The sequence below is a fragment of the Cygnus olor genome, chromosome 27, assembly GCF_009769625.2.
Source record: "Cygnus olor isolate bCygOlo1 chromosome 27, bCygOlo1.pri.v2, whole genome shotgun sequence".
NCBI classification, from domain to species: Eukaryota; Metazoa; Chordata; class Aves; order Anseriformes; family Anatidae; genus Cygnus; species Cygnus olor.
This window is the reverse complement of record NC_049195.1, coordinates 846839-864531: the sequence shown is the minus strand read 5'-3', so window position 1 is coordinate 864531 and position 17693 is coordinate 846839. Positions and strand designations below refer to the sequence as shown.

Sequence of the window (17693 nt, the reverse complement as noted above, 5' to 3'; positions counted from 1 at the left end):
CTCCCTGCTGTGGGGCAGCTCCCCCACACCGCTCCTCCCTGTGCCCCCGTCTACCAGTGGGGACAGCCCGTGGTGACGGGGACGGTGCTGCCCCAGGATCCCCTCTGGTTGGGGCCCGGGGCCGTGCTCCATGGGGAGCTCCTGCACCCCGCAGGCACCTGCCTGCTGCAGGCCCCTGCCCACCCCGGCCCCCCACCACTCCTCGTCCCGGGGCCTCCGCTGCGGGGGCAGGCGCTCCCCGCGCCCCGCACCCTGACCAGCAGCCGGGGGCAGCTGCCGGAGCCCTGCGACCACGCCGTGGGGCTCAGCGAGGACCAGGGGCCCCCGCTGCCCGGCCGCACTCCCCCCGAGCCTGCCCAGGCTCCAACGACCGCCAGCACCCAGACGGTGACGCCCGACGGTGAGTTTGGGGCTGGCACAGCCGGCCGGTGGGCGCCCCACACCCAGGAGCCATGGGAAAGCTGGCATCGCCCATCCTGGGGGATTTGCTTGCTTTTTCCTCAGCGGCGACAGTTGCAGAGGTGCCTGAGGAGCCCCTGGAGCTGCTTGAGCTGGGCCCCGATGCCTTCGCCGAGGCCTTTCCCCACCTGGCAGGGGACAGCCAGCAGCTGCAGCACGTGCAGGACCAGCTCCCGGCCGACCTGGACATCTCCGGCTTGGAGGAGCTGCTCAGCTGGCTCGATGCCGTGGAGCCCCAGGACGCCTTCCCCGGTGTCCCCAGCAGTCCTGTGCTCAGCCGCTTCCTCTCTGAGCTGCCCGACCTCTCCGAGGACATCGAGGAGCCGAGCACACAGGGACTGGCAGCCACCAGAGCGCTGGGTGAGGTACCCTCAACCCCTGGGGTGCACCCCGAGAAGGTGCAGGGTGGGCGGTCGGTGCAGCCCCCTGCTGTGCCGGCAGTGAGCTCCCCCCTCAAGCCTGCAGCCAGTCCCCAGCTCAGTGCCCTCAGGAGACCCCTGCCCAACCCTCCCTTCACTCTCCCCAAAAGGCCCCCCCACCCTGAATTCCTCACTGCCCTTAGCACACCCCTGCCCAACCCTCCCTCGCGTCCCCTCAAGAGACCCCCCGACCCTGAATTCCTTAATTCCCTTAGGAGACCCCTGCCCAAGCCTCGCTTGAGTCCCCTCAAGAGCCCCCCCGACCCTGAATGTATTAGAGCCCTTAGGAGACCCCTGCCCAATCCCCCTCTGAGGCCCCTCAAGAGCCCCCCCGACCCTGAATTTATTAGAGCCCTTAGGAGACCCCTGCCCAATCCCCCTCTGAGGCCCCTCAAGAGCCCCCCGCCTGCCCCTGCGCCCACCGGCACCAAGTGGGGGGCCAAGCGCCCCGCGCCCACCAGCACCCCCAGCACAGCGCAGAGCTCCCAGCACAGGAGGCCGACGACGGAGAAAACCCCCGGCAAGGAGAAGACGCTGCTGCTGGGCCAGGGTGGCCAAGGCCCCAAGACGCTGTGCCAGGGGAAGACGGGTGGCGACAGCGCGGTGGCTGGCAGCAGCAGCCAAGCGGGCAGCGGCAGGCAGCAGCCGGCGAGCGACAGCACCAGGGCGCCCCGCAAGAGAGCCCGAAGCCCGGGGGCTGCTGGGGGGCAAGGAGCAGCGGCACCGCCTCCCCGGAGAACGCAGCTGCTGCTGGAGCCCCCCCCCATTAAGCCCCGTGCCCGTGCCCGTGCCGTGCGGGCCCAGGACAGGCTCCGTCCCCAAGCCATCGGGGCCAAGACGCTGCAGCGCCAGCACCCGGGGCCAAAGACCCCCAGCGAGACTTTGCAGCCGCTGGGGGCCAGGGCGAAGGCGCTGGGGCCAGTGCGCCAGCCGCCCTGTGCGCAGCCGCAGCCCACCTCCGGCGGCCCCAGCAGCATGCCCAGGGCCCCGCCGACGGTGCCAGGCTCCAGCGCTGTGCCCGCTGCCGCCCGGCCCCCAGCTGGCGACAGGGCCCAGGCGGTGCCGGCACCACCAGGCAGCGCGGCGCGAGCGTGGAGAGCTCCCCTACAGCAGGCGCCCAGAGCGCCGTGCCTGCCAGCCGCGGGGGGCCAAGCGCAGCGGGAGGCTCTGCCCACGCAGCCGCGCACGCTGCAGCGTCCGGCGCAGCCCCGCGTGGACTACGTGCCCTGCGTGCGGCCCTGGGCGGGCAGCCACGCGGCGCCCACGCCGCTGGAGGAGCAGGAGGCGTCGGTGCCCATCACGCCGCAGCAGCGTCCCGAGCGGGAGCGCCTGAAGAAGCTGGCCCAGGAGGAGCGGCAGCGGGCGGCCCACCAGATGAAGATCGGCCCCGTGCAATTCTTCGTGCAGCGGCAGAAGGACCACGCCATAGCCAAGTATTACGGCTACCTGTGAGCCTGCGCTCCTCGACGGCCCCCGCAGCACCCAGGCCTGCTCAGCATGCAGGCACAGAGACCTCTGCAGGCGCCTGCTCCAGCTTCAGCCACGCTCCTCAGCCCTTGCGCCTCTCGCTTGCCCTCTCCCTTCTCCAGTGCTGGAGCTAGGCAGTGTTTGCCACTGTCAGGGAACAGTTCAGGGAACAGCTGTTCTTGCACTGGGATGCCGAGGGGATTTCATGCAGCCCGCTCCCGCTGCCCATGCTCAGTCCGTGCATGGATGTGGGCATGGCCAGCACGGACGGGAGAAAATGGGTGGACGGCTGGGTGGATGGGAGGGTGATGGGAGCTGGGAATTCAGCCTTGGGATCAGAAATGGGAGGTTGTTGGGATAGGAAATGATCAGGGGGATGGGAAGTCATGATGGGGATAGGAATTCATTAGAATGGGAAAAATTGGTTTTATTTTTATTTCATTAAATTTACTTTATTGACTGGGTTGTACAGGATGGCATTTCTTTAGTTTCTCTTCCTTTTCTACCCTATTAAACTCTCTTTATCACAACGCACTGGTTTGTACTTTATTTTTCCTTCCGAGTCGTTCGGGATTCACTCAGGATGGGGGGGGACATTAGTGAACGCCTGTGTGCTTCAGATCCAAGGTCACCTTTGCCCTCAACTCAAGATACATATTTGCATCTGTTGTCGTGAAACAAAATTAACAACAACAAAAGAAAAGTTAACTACTTCCGAGCACCAGCTGTACATTTGCTGGGGTCTGCTCTATGCATTTTGAAGACCATTCAACACTATTCAGCACCTTCAGGAGGAAATGTGTGGTTCTACGGAAATGCGTCTTGATCTGATGCAAACCTGTGACGCACCCTGCCGCCCCTGCAACCCCTGTGATTTTTCCTGCAGCCCCTGCAACCCCTGTGATTTTACCTGCAGCCCCTGCAACCCCTGTGATTGTACCCTGCAGCCCCTGCAACCCCTGTGATTTTACCTGCAGCCACTCCAACCCTGTGACAGGCCCTACAGCTGGCTCCGGGGACTACCCCGTTGCTGTATCAGTCGCCAATACACACAAGAGGAAGGAATGGATGCAGAAGTCATCTCGTTTAGGAAGGGAAGAAAGTCCTCCTGAGAAGGGGAAGGAGCAATAGGAAGGCGAGGCAGGCGACCCCAATGTAGGGCCATCCCAGGGAACAGGAGGCTGTTATAAAATAGAAAAGAGAGAAAAGCAGCAGTAAGCAGGTGATCCCCATCCCTGGGCGAGCTGCGAGACATGGGACAAGGTTTCAGCTGTCATCCAGGCAAGCACATTGTCACCTGGCTGCTGCGATGCTGGGATAACAGCTCCGGGAGCCTGGAATCAGAGGGCAGGGAAGCCAAGCAGCTGGGATCCTTCTCTGGGGAAGGGGGCACTGAGAAAGCGATTGGAAACGCGGCACAAGCCCTCAGCCTCTGGAGGCGGCGCCTGTCAGGCGTGAAGGAAAGGGATCCCTTCCAGGAAGCTGCTGTGGGGTTGCTGAGGGTCGAAGAACAGCAGGTGTTGGCTGCTACCACCGTGCTGCAGCAGCGGCAAGAGAGAGACGTGGTGGTTTTCCTCAGCTGGGCAGCTGAGCTCCACCTCAACCGCTCTCTCCCTGCCCCTCCTCAAACGGAAAGGGGAGAAAATAGGATGGAAAGGGCTCAAGGGCTGAGAGAAGGACACGGAGATCACTCCACAATGATCGTCACGGGCAAAAGAGGCTCAGCAGAGCCTGTTCCAGTCCAGCCCGGGCCTGCTCCTGCCGGGGCTCTCCACAGGCCGCGGCCTCCTCCAGGCCACATCCACCTGCTCCACCGGGGGCTCCTCCACGGGCTGCAGCGTGGAGATCTGCTCCATGTGGGACCCATGGGCTGCAGGGGGACAGCCTGCTCCACCAGGGGCCTGTCCATCCACAGGCCGCAGGGGAACTGCTGCTGTGAGCCTGGAGCACCTCCTGCCTCCTGCTGCACTCACCTTGGGGGCTGCAGAGAGGTTTCTCACTCCTCCCTGACCCAGACGCTGCTGTGCAGCAGGTTTCTTTCCCTTTCTTAGATGGGCTCTCACACAGGCGTAAACATCATCCTTTTTGTCTCAGTTCTGGGCAGCAGCGGGTCCCTCTGGAGCCTCCTGGAACCGGCCCTTATCTAACATGGGGCAGCTGCTGCATTCTCCTCGCAGAGGACACCCCTGCAGCCCCCCGCTACCAGAACCTGTCCACGTAAACCCAAGACAAGACACCGACCGAGCCTCCCTGATTCCCAGCAGGTGGGTCAGGCTGGGAACCCAGGCCAGTGCCCAGCAGACTCTCCTGGGCCTTGAAAAGCAAGCCTTATGGGGACATTGCACCCAGAAAGAACGGAGTCACACAACAGGACTCATTTCCAAAACCGCCTCATAGACACCTGGGCCAAAGAGCAGGGCCTTGAGCGGGTATATCACAATGACAGAGTTCATTTCCTTCCCAGCAGCTGGCATGTGCCGTTTTTTGGGATTTCGGGGCTACAGCGTGCTGCTAAGAGGGATGTCTGAGCTCTCGCGGGGCAGTGCTTCCACTAAGGCAAGGACTTTTCTGCATCTTCTACTGCCCTGCAAGCGAGGATGCTTGGGGCACACAGGAAGCTGGGAGGGGACACAGCTGCAGGGATTCCATAAGACACAAGCAAATGCAGACTTGGCTTGGTGACACTTTCTGTTGATTACTGCTCAACACAAATTACCTCGAGCAAGTCTACCGTGACGACTAAAGGAAAGAGACGTGTGGATGCTGCTAAGCTCTTCTAGATTGTACCAGGTAGGAAAGATACCTCTGTAGCAGGCGTGAAGAGGATAGCACTAATTAATTAGATGAGAAGTGGAGGAAAGGCACTTCGAGGTAGTGAAAATCAGTTAATGTGATGTTCCGGGGAAGCTTCAGTCTGCCTAAGGAGTAGCAAGAACAAGCCTAAAGTCATAGCCAAATACAAGAAAGAGAGGAGGACACGCAGCATGAGAAGCTTCCGAGAGAAAGGAGCTCTGTTTGGGGTAAAAATCAGTCCCTTTTTCTATCATTGAGACATCCAGGGGCGTAGGACACCAGCACTTCAGGGAACCAAGGGATGCTGTGCATTTCTCTCGTCCCCCTGACACAGCCACTAGGTGACGATGCTTCCAATTCTCTTTAAAGAAACCTTGCTTTCTCAGGCCCACGTGTCCAGCTGCACACCAAGGACGTCCCTGGCTCCCAGGCGCGGTTCCCAGGCCGAAGGCCGAGCTCCCCTCCGAACCCCCATTCCAGCAGACCTTGCTCCTGGCATTGTGGAGCAGCCATTTCATGTCAGCCTTTTCTCCTGGCAGGCAGCTTACCGCCGTCACCTCTGCCATCGGGGCGCCCGAGAGCCGTGTGAGGTCAGCAGAGAGTCACTGTCAGCCTTTGAGCTCACAAAGGTGGGTGGCCGTAAGTGCCCTGAGCGTCCAGCTCGCATTGAGTACTGCTGGTGGCACTCGAGGCGTGGAGGTCTGGATGGTGGAACGGGAGACGCCGATGTCCTGCTGCTGGAACGAGAGACGCTGATGTGCCGCTGGTGCAGGAGGAGACTTGAAGGTGCTGCTGGTTAGAGGTGCTGAGGAGCGGGCAGCCTCCGTCCCGGTGGCTCAGCACGCTACTCTTAATTAGTGCTCTACCCTGCCTATCTTTTTACTAAGGTGGATAGAGAGAAACGCACGTATCTGTTTATTTCCTGGTAAGAAACGTAAGAGCCTTGTATCTGCATATTCACCAGATTCATCCCAGCGCCCTTGGTACTGGTGATCTGTGTTGATCTGTAATAAAGAGCAATCGGTAGCACACCAAGTCTCCGTGACCTTGCATCTAACAGAATGGTCCAAATCCCTGTTGTGATCTCTCTATAGCTGTGGGCTGGCTAAGCTGTCTGTTGGATGGTGAAAAGGGGAAATGATTGGGATGGGAAATGATGAGTGGGCCGAGAAATGATTGCTGGGATGGGAAGACTTCCTTGGGGTGGAAAGCCATTGGGATAGGAAATCAAAGAGATGGGAAATCTTCCCTGGGTTTGAAATCATTGGGAAGCAAAAGCATTGGGATGGGAAATCACTGCCGGGATGGGAAAGTATTGGGCTGGGAAGTCTTTAATGGGGTGGGTAACATTCACTGGGGAAGGAAGTACTTGGAAAAGTAACCAGAGAGATGGGAATTCTTTGGGATGAGATCTCTTTGGGTTAAGAAACGCTTCGTGTCGCTGGGAAATATCTCGTATGGGAATCTGTTATCATGTGAAATTGTAAGGATGGGAAATGACCGTTAGGATGAAAAGCTGGTAGTGGGACGGGAAATGCTTGGGACGGGAAAGTGTTGGTGTGAAACCGTCCTGGGCATGGCAAATGATGCGTGGGAGGGAAAGCCTGATGGGGATGGAAAAGTCTTGCGATGGGAAGCCTGCTTGGGTCCAAAGCCCGCAGTCCTCACCAAGATGGCGGCGAGGGGCTGGTCAGCCGTTGGGACGGAACCCCCGTTGGCCGGGTTCCCCAACCGACCGCCCCACTCTCCAGCCACCATGGCAGGTACAGCAGCCGGCTCCCGCTCCTCCCGGGGCTGCGGCCCTGCTGGCGAGCCCAGCGCCCCAGATCTGACCCCAGCGCCCTTTTTCCCACAGAGGGTTTCCCCAGACGGCTTCCGCGGGTTCCGCAGACGCAAAACTCCCCCTTCGTTGTCCCAGCCGTGCCGCCAACGGTGGCTGCCTGCCTGCTGCCCTCCCTCCCCGGAGCGACGGCGCTGCCCTTGCAGCCCCCCCAGGTACCCACCCTCCCCTACGCGCTGCCCCAGGCCACCGTCTGGCACGTGGTGCCGGGGGTCCAGGGGCAGGTGCTGCAGCTCCCCGCCGGGGTGCAGCTGCCAGCTGGGGGGCACCTCCCACCCGAGGGGCACCACCTGCAGCTTGGGCAGCTCCCCGCCGTGGGGCAGCTCCCTGCTGTGGGGCAGCTCCCCCACACCGCTCCTCCCTGTGCCCCCGTCTACCAGTGGGGACAGCCCGTGGTGACGGGGACGGTGCTGCCCCAGGATCCCCTCTGGTTGGGGCCCGGGGCCGTGCTCCATGGGGAGCTCCTGCACCCCGCAGGCACCTGCCTGCTGCAGGCCCCTGCCCACCCCGGCCCCCCACCACTCCTCGTCCCGGGGCCTCCGCTGCGGGGGCAGGCGCTCCCCGCGCCCCGCACCCTGACCAGCAGCTGGGGGCAGCTGCCGGAGCCCTGCGACCACGCCGTGGGGCTCAGCGAGGACCAGGGGCCCCCGCTGCCCGGCCGCACTCCCCCCGAGCCTGCCCAGGCTCCAACGACCGCCAGCACCCAGACGGTGACGCCCGACGGTGAGTTTGGGGCTGGCACAGCCGGCCGGTGGGCGCCCCACACCCAGGAGCCATGGGAAAGCTGGCATCGCCCATCCTGGGGGATTTGCTTGCTTTTTCCTCAGCGGCGACAGTTGCAGAGGTGCCTGAGGAGCCCCTGGAGCTGCTTGAGCTGGGCCCCGATGCCTTCGCCGAGGCCTTTCCCCACCTGGCAGGGGACAGCCAGCAGCTGCAGCATGTGCAGGACCAGCTCCCGGCCGACCTGGACATCTCCGGCTTGGAGGAGCTGCTCAGCTGGCTCGATGCCGTGGAGCCCCAGGACGCCTTCCCCGGTGTCCCCAGCAGTCTTGTGCTCAGCCGCTTCCTCTCTGAGCTGCCCGACCTCTCCGAGGACATCGAGGAGCCGAGCACACAGGGACTGGCAGCCACCAGAGCGCTGGGTGAGGTACCCTCAACCCCTGGGGTGCACCCCGAGAAGGTGCAGGGTGGGCGGTCGGTGCAGCCCCCTGCTGTGCCGGCAGTGAGCTCCCCCCTCAAGCCTGCAGCCAGTCCCCAGCTCAGTGCCCTCAGGAGACCCCTGCCCAACCCTCCCTTCACTCTCCCCAAAAGGCCCCCCCACCCTGAATTCCTCACTGCCCTTAGCACACCCCTGCCCAACCCTCCCTCGCGTCCCCTCAAGAGACCCCCCGACCCTGAATTCCTTAATTCCCTTAGGAGACCCCTGCCCAAGCCTCGCTTGAGTCCCCTCAAGAGCCCCCCCGACCCTGAATGTATTAGAGCCCTTAGGAGACCCCTGCCCAATCCCCCTCTGAGGCCCCTCAAGAGCCCCCCCGACCCTGAATTTATTAGAGCCCTTAGGAGACCCCTGCCCAATCCCCCCCTGAGGCCCCTCAAGAGCCCCCCGCCTGCCCCTGCGCCCACCGGCACCAAGTGGGGGGCCAAGCGCCCCGCGCCCACCAGCACCCCCAGCACAGCGCAGAGCTCCCAGCACAGGAGGCCGACGACGGAGAAAACCCCCGGCAAGGAGAAGACGCTGCTGCTGGGCCAGGGTGGCCAAGGCCCCAAGACGCTGTGCCAGGGGAAGACGGGTGGCGACAGCGCGGTGGCTGGCAGCAGCAGCCAAGCGGGCAGCGGCAGGCAGCAGCCGGCGAGCGACAGCACCAGGGCGCCCCGCAAGAGAGCCCGAAGCCCGGGGGCTGCTGGGGGGCAAGGAGCAGCGGCACCGCCTCCCCGGAGAACGCAGCTGCTGCTGGAGCCCCCCCCCATTAAGCCCCGTGCCCGTGCCCGTGCCGTGCGGGCCCAGGACAGGCTCCGTCCCCAAGCCATCGGGGCCAAGACGCTGCAGCGCCAGCACCCGGGGCCAAAGACCCCCAGCGAGACTTTGCAGCCGCTGGGGGCCAGGGCGAAGGCGCTGGGGCCAGTGCGCCAGCCGCCCTGTGCGCAGCCGCAGCCCACCTCCGGCGGCCCCAACAGCATGCCCAGGGCCCCGCCGACGGTGCCAGGCTCCAGCGCTGTGCCCGCTGCCGCCCGGCCCCCAGCTGGTGACAGGGCCCAGGCGGTGCCGGCACCACCAGGCAGCGCGGCGCGAGCGTGGAGAGCTCCCCTACAGCAGGCGCCCAGAGCGCCGTGCCTGCCAGCCGCGGGGGGCCAAGCGCAGCGGGAGGCTCTGCCCACGCAGCCGCGCACGCTGCAGCGTCCGGCGCAGCCCCGCGTGGACTACGTGCCCTGCGTGCGGCCCTGGGCGGGCAGCCACGCGGCGCCCACGCCGCTGGAGGAGCAGGAGGCGTCGGTGCCCATCACGCCGCAGCAGCGTCCCGAGCGGGAGCGCCTGAAGAAGCTGGCCCAGGAGGAGCGGCAGCGGGCGGCCCACCAGATGAAGATCGGCCCCGTGCAATTCTTCGTGCAGCGGCAGAAGGACCACGCCATAGCCAAGTATTACGGCTACCTGTGAGCCTGCGCTCCTCGACGGCCCCCGCAGCACCCAGGCCTGCTCAGCATGCAGGCACAGAGACCTCTGCAGGCGCCTGCTCCAGCTTCAGCCACGCTCCTCAGCCCTTGCGCCTCTCGCTTGCCCTCTCCCTTCTCCAGTGCTGGAGCTAGGCAGTGTTTGCCACTGTCAGGGAACAGTTCAGGGAACAGCTGTTCTTGCACTGGGATGCCGAGGGGATTTCATGCAGCCCGCTCCCGCTGCCCATGCTCAGTCCGTGCATGGATGTGGGCATGGCCAGCACGGACGGGAGAAAATGGGTGGATGGGTGGATGGATGGATGGATGGATGGATGGATGGATGGATGGATGGATGGATGGATGGGAGTTGGGAACTGAGCCTTGGGATCAGCAATGGGAGGTTGCTGGGATAGGAAATGATCAGGGGGATGGGAAGTCATGACGGTGATGGGAATTCATTAGTGTGAAATGATGGGATGGGAAATTGCTAGGACGGGTGATCACGGTGGTGATAGGAGATCATTAGGCTGGGAAAAATTGTTTACATTAATAAATTTTATTGATTGTCTTTTTAATTTATTGTATTATTTTTATTATTTTCTATTCCTTTATTATTAAACTCTTTATCAATGCCTATGAGCTTTTATTTTCCTTCCGATTCTCTGCATGTTCACTCAGGATGGGGGGACATGAGTGAACAGATGTGTGGTGCTGAGCGGCCTGCCGGGTTACACCACAACAGACTTTTTGGCAGCCAAGCTGGGGCACAAAGGGTTGAGCTAACGTCACATCTGACCGGAATGTTTTAAAAGAGTGTTTCTTATAAGCTTTCTCTGAGATTGATAGTTGCTGGTCACAATGTTGATTTTTTCCTTTCTAGTGTTGTTTTTCTGTGCTTTTTAGGTGCTTTTTCTTAATCCCTTTCTTGTTGTTTATGATCTCTGGGGGCTGGCCTATGTTTGTTGATGGTTTGGCCCATTTGCAGGTAGCACGTGCTCCTCTTGCACCGACGGTGAACTTAACCCAGTATTTGTCCCCAAATGACAACCTCTGTGGTTGGACAAGGAGTTCAAAATTCCAGCCAGAGATCAGCCCTGAGGCACGATGGCTACGGGTGGCAAGGGGTGGGGGGGGATGTGGGCCGGTATTTATCACGATTGCCACCTCCGATGGCTTTGGAATTCAGCCCTGAACAAATGTGGTATCCTACGGTGCTGATAAAGGGTTTTAGAAAGGTGTGCCCCGATCCTGGCAGTGCCAGAGATTTACAGCTCGCCAAGTTGTCCGAGAAAAGTTTGGATTTGTTACCCGATGTGCAAGAAGCCAATCCAGACACCAGGTCGAGACATAGTTTTCTTTCAGAACTGCGCGAGTCTGGGTACCAGGTGGCGTCCCACAAAGCCAGCACATGGAAAGATTTTCCACGCCACACTTGGTACAGTCTTTTATCACTACATTTCCATGCTAGTACAATCCTGTAACTTCTCACGGGTTCCAGAATTAGCCTACGGCTGACATGACAAAATGATTCTGCGCATCCTCAGAGGGGAAGGGTCTCTTGTTGGGCTGGGGTCTCTCACTCTCGGGGTGTGATTTTTTGTACTAGAATGAGGGTACTTCGTATTAGAACATCTTTCCGTTGTTTTCCAGTAGTTTCCAACAAGTGGATTAGTATCAAACTCCAGTGCATGTGTGTAGGATTTTTCCTTACAAAAGGGTCTTCTTGAGTAAATAGATTCCTAGTTATTCATCCTTTAGATAGCTTCAACTCCAGGGTCATCTTTGCCCTTGCCTCAAAATACCCATTTTGTATCTTTTCTCATGAAACGAAGTTAACAAACAAACAAACAAACAAAACTAGTTCCTAGCACCAGCGGCTTGATTGCTGGGCCTGCTCTATGTGTTTTGAAGACTATTCAGTACAATTCAGCACCTTCAGGAGAAATTGTGTGGTTCTATGAAAATGCGTCTTGATCTGATGCAAGCCTGTGACGCACCCCGAAGGCCCTCCAAGCCCTGGGATGGGGTCTGAGGCCCTTCCGAGCCCTGGGATGTTACCCGCAGCCACTCCAACCCCTTTGACGGGCCCTGCGGCCACTCCAGCCCCACTGACAGGCCCTGCAGCCACTCCAACCCTGTGACGGACCCTACAGCTGGCTCCGGGGACTGCCCTGTGGCAGTCCCAGTCACCGATACACACAAGATGAAAGCATGGATGCACAAGTCATCTCGTTTAGTAAGGGAAGAAAGTCCTACTGAGAAGGGGAAGGAGCAATAGGAAGGCGAAGCAGACTACCTCAGTGTAGGGCCGTCCTAGGGAACAGCAGGCTGAAGACCACCATCTAAAAGCAGCAGTAACCAGGTGATCCCGATCTCTGGGTGAGCTGTGAGACATGCGGAAAGATTTCAGCTGTCCTCCAGGCGAGCACATTGTCACCTTGCTGCTGCCATGCTGGGATAACGGCTCCGGTGTCCGTGCTGTGTCTGTGCTGTGTCTGTGCTCTGTGCTGTGCCTGTGCTCTCTGTGCTCTGTCCGTGCTGTGTCTGTGCTGTGTCTGAGCTGGGTCTGGACTGTGTCTGTGCTGTGTCCGTGCTGTGTCTGTGCGATCTGTGCTCTGTCTGTGATCTCTGTGCTCTGCCTGTGCTGTGTCTGGTCTCCGTCTGTGCTGTGTCTGTGATCTCTGTGCTCTGTCTGTGCTGTGTGTATGCTGTGTGTGTGTGCTGTGTCTGTGCTCTGTCTGTGCTGTGTGTGCTGTGTCCGTGCTCTGTCTGTGCTGTGTCTGTGCTGTGTCTATGCTCCGTCTGTGCTGTGTCTGTGCTCTCTGTGCTCTGTCTGTGTTCTGTCCATGCTGTGTCTGTGCTGTGTCTGTGCTGTGTCCGGGCTCTGGCTGGGCTGAGTCTGTGCTCTCTGTGCTGTGTCCGGGCTCTGGCTGGGCTGTGTCTGGGCTGTGTCTGTGGTCTGTCTGTATTGGCCTCCTTTCTCCCCAGTTCTTCTCAGAGCCTGTCTTCAGATGAACAGTCTCAGTCCTTTGTCAGCCATCCTGAGACAAGCCACCACCCCGGATGGGACCGCTGAAATCAGAGGGTGCACCTTCCTGTCTGTGGTAGCAAGAACTCTCCGGTAGGCAACAAGATCCGGGACGAGCCCCTAGACTGTGAGAAAAATCTCAATAATTTTCTTCAGACAGGATCTTCTGTGAAGCTTTTTTATTCGCGATGGTAATGGCGGGCATCCTGCAAGCAGGAGCGCGCAGTAAAAGTTTATCATAACTGTGTATTCCCTACTACCCGACTCCTGATTTCTCCCCTGTTTCTTCATTGGCTGAGTACTACAGGTTCACAGCCTACTCGACGCACTACTATACCATATATGTACAATTTTATTTGACCAACCGTTAATTTCTCCTTACCCTTTTATTTTTTCCTTCTTCTCTTGTGACTTGATCTTTGCTTTTACTGATCTCGCACTGCTCATCCTGTTTTTCTTAGCTACCCTCATTATTTTGGGACAGTGGGACCTTCCCCTTATCTGCTTAACAGATTCCCCACTGCTATGCCACACAATCACTTTTGAATATGCAAGGTTAGTGGATTTTTCCACTGCAAAAACACCTTCTATTGCAAAAACACAACTTTGTTTCTCACAAGGAGAAAAAACAACACGCCTGAAGTCGAAGCCACATACTAGAAAGAGAGGAGGACGCGCAGCACGGGAAGCTTCTCACAGAAAGGAGCTGCATTTTGGGTAAAAATCTGTCCCTTTTTATGTCATTGAGACATACGAGGGCGTAGGACACCAGCACTTCAGGTAACCAAGAGATGCTGTGCGTTTCTATCCGTCCCCCTGAGACAGCCACTAGGTGACGATGCTTCCAATTCTCTTTAAAGAAACCTTGCTTTCTCAGGCCCACGTGTCCAGCTGCACATCAAGGACGCCCCTGGCTCCCAGGCGCAGCTCCCAGGCCGAAGGCCGAGCTCCCATCCGAACCCCCAGCCCAGCAGACATTGCTCCTGTCGTTGTGGAGCAGCCGTTTCATGTCAGCCTTTTCTCCTGGCAGGCAGCTTACCGCCGTCAGTGCTGCCATCGGGGCGCCCGAGAGCCGTGTGAGGTCAGCAGAGAGTCACTGTCAGCCTTTGAGCTCACAAAGGTGGGTGGCCGTAAGTGCCCTGAGCGTCCAGCTCGCATTGAGTACTGCTGGTGGCACTCAAGGCATGGAGGTCTTGGTGGTGGAATAGGAGATGCCGATGTCCTGCTGGTGGAACAAGAGACGCTGACGTCCTGCTGGTGGAAGAGGAGACTTCAAGGTCCTGCTGGTTAGAGGTGCTTAGGAGTGGGCAGCCTCCATCCTGGTGGCCGAGCATCTCCACGGCAGGGAGATGAACTGAAGCTATGAACTGAAGCTATAAATGGCAGGGAAGGCAAACAGGCCTGGGTCATTGGTTGTCTGACAGCTTCATCAGCTGCCTGCATTAATGAATGCGATCCAGGAGTGGACTGCAGTCATCAAGCACCTGTATAGTCGGGTTGTGAAGATGATGAGGCCTTAGTGGGCTGGCACTTTAACTTTCAAAAGAGCCCCTTGTAGTCATGCAAGCAGTCTCTTGCTCTTGATCCTAGCTGCTCCTGTTTTCTCACTGTCCACCATTCCAGCTGGACTGGGGAAAACAAGTCTGTTTTAACTTCCCCAGTAGAGTTGAAGGCACAGGCTGTGACAGAAGACATGCAGGAGTCTTCACATCATCTAGGGCTGCCTGCCTTTGATAAGCCATTCCCATTACTTGCTGGGAAGAAATCACCTTGTGTGGACACAGTTCAGTCAAAATTAAACTGCTTGTTGTGATACAGCCTAGTTACATTAAATACAAAAGATACACTAGACCACTATAATTGCACCCACATTGCAGGTGGTACAAATACAAGTATTTTGCCTTGAACAAATGCCCACTATCAAGACTAACTGATAACATTTATGTTCCAGGCCTTAAGACCTTTGTGAGCTCCGTGGAGAGACATTCAGGGAAACCCTTAATGCCAGTGTGGGAGCTGTAGATTATTTGTGGGACAACCTCTGGGAAGGTCCCTAGAGCTCCAAGCTATAAACTAATAAACCGTTGCTTCCAGCAGCCTTAAATGCATTATCAAACCTAAATCTGATCTAATGGATTTAATGAATGTTTACTTCAATTAGCATAAGTACTGTCCTGAAGAGGAAATTAATAGCTTTTTTTTTTTTTTTTAATTCCCCTTAAATAGTATCTGCCCCTATAAGGCTTTACCTTACTTAGCTGCTTTGTAACTTGGCTACACCCCAGTTCCAGGGAAAAGAAACAGATCATAGAAAAGATAGTCATAGACTGCCCAGCTAAGGGGGACTTCTAAAACATACATTGCCCTTTAGGGAATGAAGATAGAAACTCACTGGCTGATGCAATGCTTAGAGTGGAGAAAGAACGATTTAGTGCTTTACAGCAGCAAGAGTAGAGCTGCTCCACAAGAGAAAACAAGGTAGAATAAAGGATGATGGCTGCACTATAGGTAAGCACACAAACAGGACCCAGTCCTACAGCACCTACACAACAATGGCAGCAACCAGCTTCATCAACCACCCAGTGATCATCAGAGAAAGCAAGACCAAGCAGACATCCTGAGAGATCAGCCCTACTTATAACATGAGCCCAAAACTCACCCTGCGAAGTTGAAAGAGAGACCCAGAGCCATGACTACCCACAACCACCTCAAAAGAATGAGCCTCCTAGGCCTGTGCTGAAATGGAGGTCATAGTTGATGAGCAAAATGTGCTGGGTAGAGGGCCAGGTAAGATTGGCTGGGGCAATGAAGGCCTGAGGACACTGAGGACCCTGACTCTTGAAACCCAGCAGGTAAATCCTTTTTCAGTGAGAGCTTAATCTGCAACTTTGTCTTGATATAATGATACCTGTTCTAATCAATAGCATTTATTTGTAGTGTGAAGTCATACTCCTTGAGAAACATAGCTCTTTTTTGACCTGGTGGTCAATTGTATTGATTGATGTAAGCAGTGTCAATCCACACTATGTATAGTATTGCACCAAACATGCATGAGCCTTGAGATGTCAATTAGTTTAATTATTTCCATGTGTTTCTACTTTACATAGGCCATTACTGCTATTAACAGTGGTGGAAGATGTTGATGTCTAGTGGTAGGAAGTATAACTGTCACTAGCCTTGGTGAATATACCTTGCAGTAGTAAGCAGGAGCATAAAAAACAAACAAACAAACAAACTTCTCAAAGAGGTAACGTATAGATGTAGTCTCCAAAGTCTTCCTTCTCACCTTTTTTGTTCTTCTAGAGAACTCTGAACTTAGCCAACTATCTAGATGATTCTTTAGAGTTGACCTTTTCCTGGGGATGGTAAATAAAAGTGGTATCTAATGCTTGGTCATCCTGGCAGTGTTTGTGGACCACTAAAGAAAACCTTTGGATTCTATAAAATACAGACAAAAAGACAGAAAGAGACAGATAGAAGAGTGGGTCTGATACTTTTTAACTGGTGGGAATCTCAACAGAAAGGTTTTGTAGTAAATTTGAGAAAGTCATAGAATGGGAAAATTTAGTTATTATGCATTGATTAGGAAAAAAAAAAGGTCCATTACCTCGTAAATCTTTTCTTTCTGCCTCTTTTCATGCAGACCTGAGTTTTCCAAAAGCCTCTTGCTGTGAGCTTTGCTGTATGCAGCAAAATTGCCACTCAGAGGCATTACACGAGCATATAACATAGGAGAACCCCATAACTTAAGCATTAAGGCAAGAAGAAAGGTGAAATTATTAAAACTCATTACCTTCTGTAAATTGCTACTTGTCTTTTTGTCATATGCCACTGCTGTAAACCAAAATAACGTAGATTTCAGTGAGGTTTACAACTCTGGTGGGGATTGTTGTATATAACTAAGCACATAAAGCTGAGCATGCTTTCCTGCCTTATTGTCATTTCTAGAGATATCCAGAAGAGGTCAGTGTTCCCTAGCTTTCAGGTTACTCACATGAAACGTTTTCAAACGTATGTTTTTATTTAGAAAATGCTGAGCTGCCTGGAAAGGTTCATCAGAAAGGAAGCAGCAGTATTAATGTGCTTCTTCCTGGGGATTTGAATGCATTTTGTTAGCAGTACAAGGGGAACCAGGGATCAGAGAGACAATATGCAGGCAAATAACTCTGCTGACCGCATCATCAGGACTCAAATATTTCAAAACCAACGTTATGGGATTTTAGCTAAATTTTGGTTTTAGAATTGACAGTATTAGGCTGAGATTGTTTTCTGCAGACAGTAGAGCAAAGCTATGAAGACACTGGAGTAGCTCCAGGCATACACAGGAGAAGTGCTAGACCACATCTCTGCTGGCAATCAGTGATTAGCTTTTCAACTTAAAGCTTTCAAGCACAGCTCTCTCTGATCCCTATGAAGGTCACTGGAATTGCAGTAGTGCAGCTGAGCCTCGTGATTTCTGGAGTAAAGAATGTTATCAGCATCTGCAACTGAGGATTGCCTTCTGCTGTACTCTTGCTCCCCAAATGGTCAGCAAGGTTTGTGTGCCTGTGAGAAGAACATCAGGGCCCCATAGTCAGCAGTGCATCTGCAGGCTTTTTGCATGGCAGTAGGTTTTATCTTGAAATGACTTATTTCCCTATGCTATTCAGAAATGTCCATTGGAGGGGGGGGGGATAGGAATTTTTTAGTTCGGCAGAGTTCCCAGAAATCACTAATTATAGCAGTCATTTTGCATTGGATATTTTACTTCAATCTTAATAGATGTCTGGGGATGTTTCACAGGTTAGAGTAATTCAAAAAAATCATATTAATCATATTTCATCTGAAGGAAAGGGCAAGTGAATCTTCTGTATTGACCACTGGCAACTCATCAAATAGCCTCAAATCACAGCTGAACATAGTTTAATGAAGATTAAAGCCTATTAAATAAAAAAGGACTGTTTTCATACTTGTGTTAGCCGACTGGCTGAAATGACTGCAGTTCCAACCATGTGGGCCTAAAGCATCTTTTAAATGACACCTGGGAATCATGTATAGA

General features: G+C 55.8%; 1 protein-coding gene across 1 annotated transcript; it reads left to right on the top strand.

The window, feature by feature from the left end:
• Nucleotides 1-6052: 6052 nt before the first annotated feature.
• Nucleotides 6053-10203, top strand: LOC121060458 (proline-rich protein 36-like). Its single transcript, XM_040538289.1, has 3 exons — nucleotides 6053-6901; nucleotides 6994-7701; nucleotides 7806-10203. Exons 1-3 carry the CDS (start codon nucleotides 6673-6675, stop codon nucleotides 9629-9631), a joined length of 2763 nt encoding a protein of 920 aa, XP_040394223.1. The 5' UTR covers nucleotides 6053-6672; the 3' UTR covers nucleotides 9632-10203.
• The last annotated feature ends 7490 nt before the right edge of the window (nucleotides 10204-17693 follow it).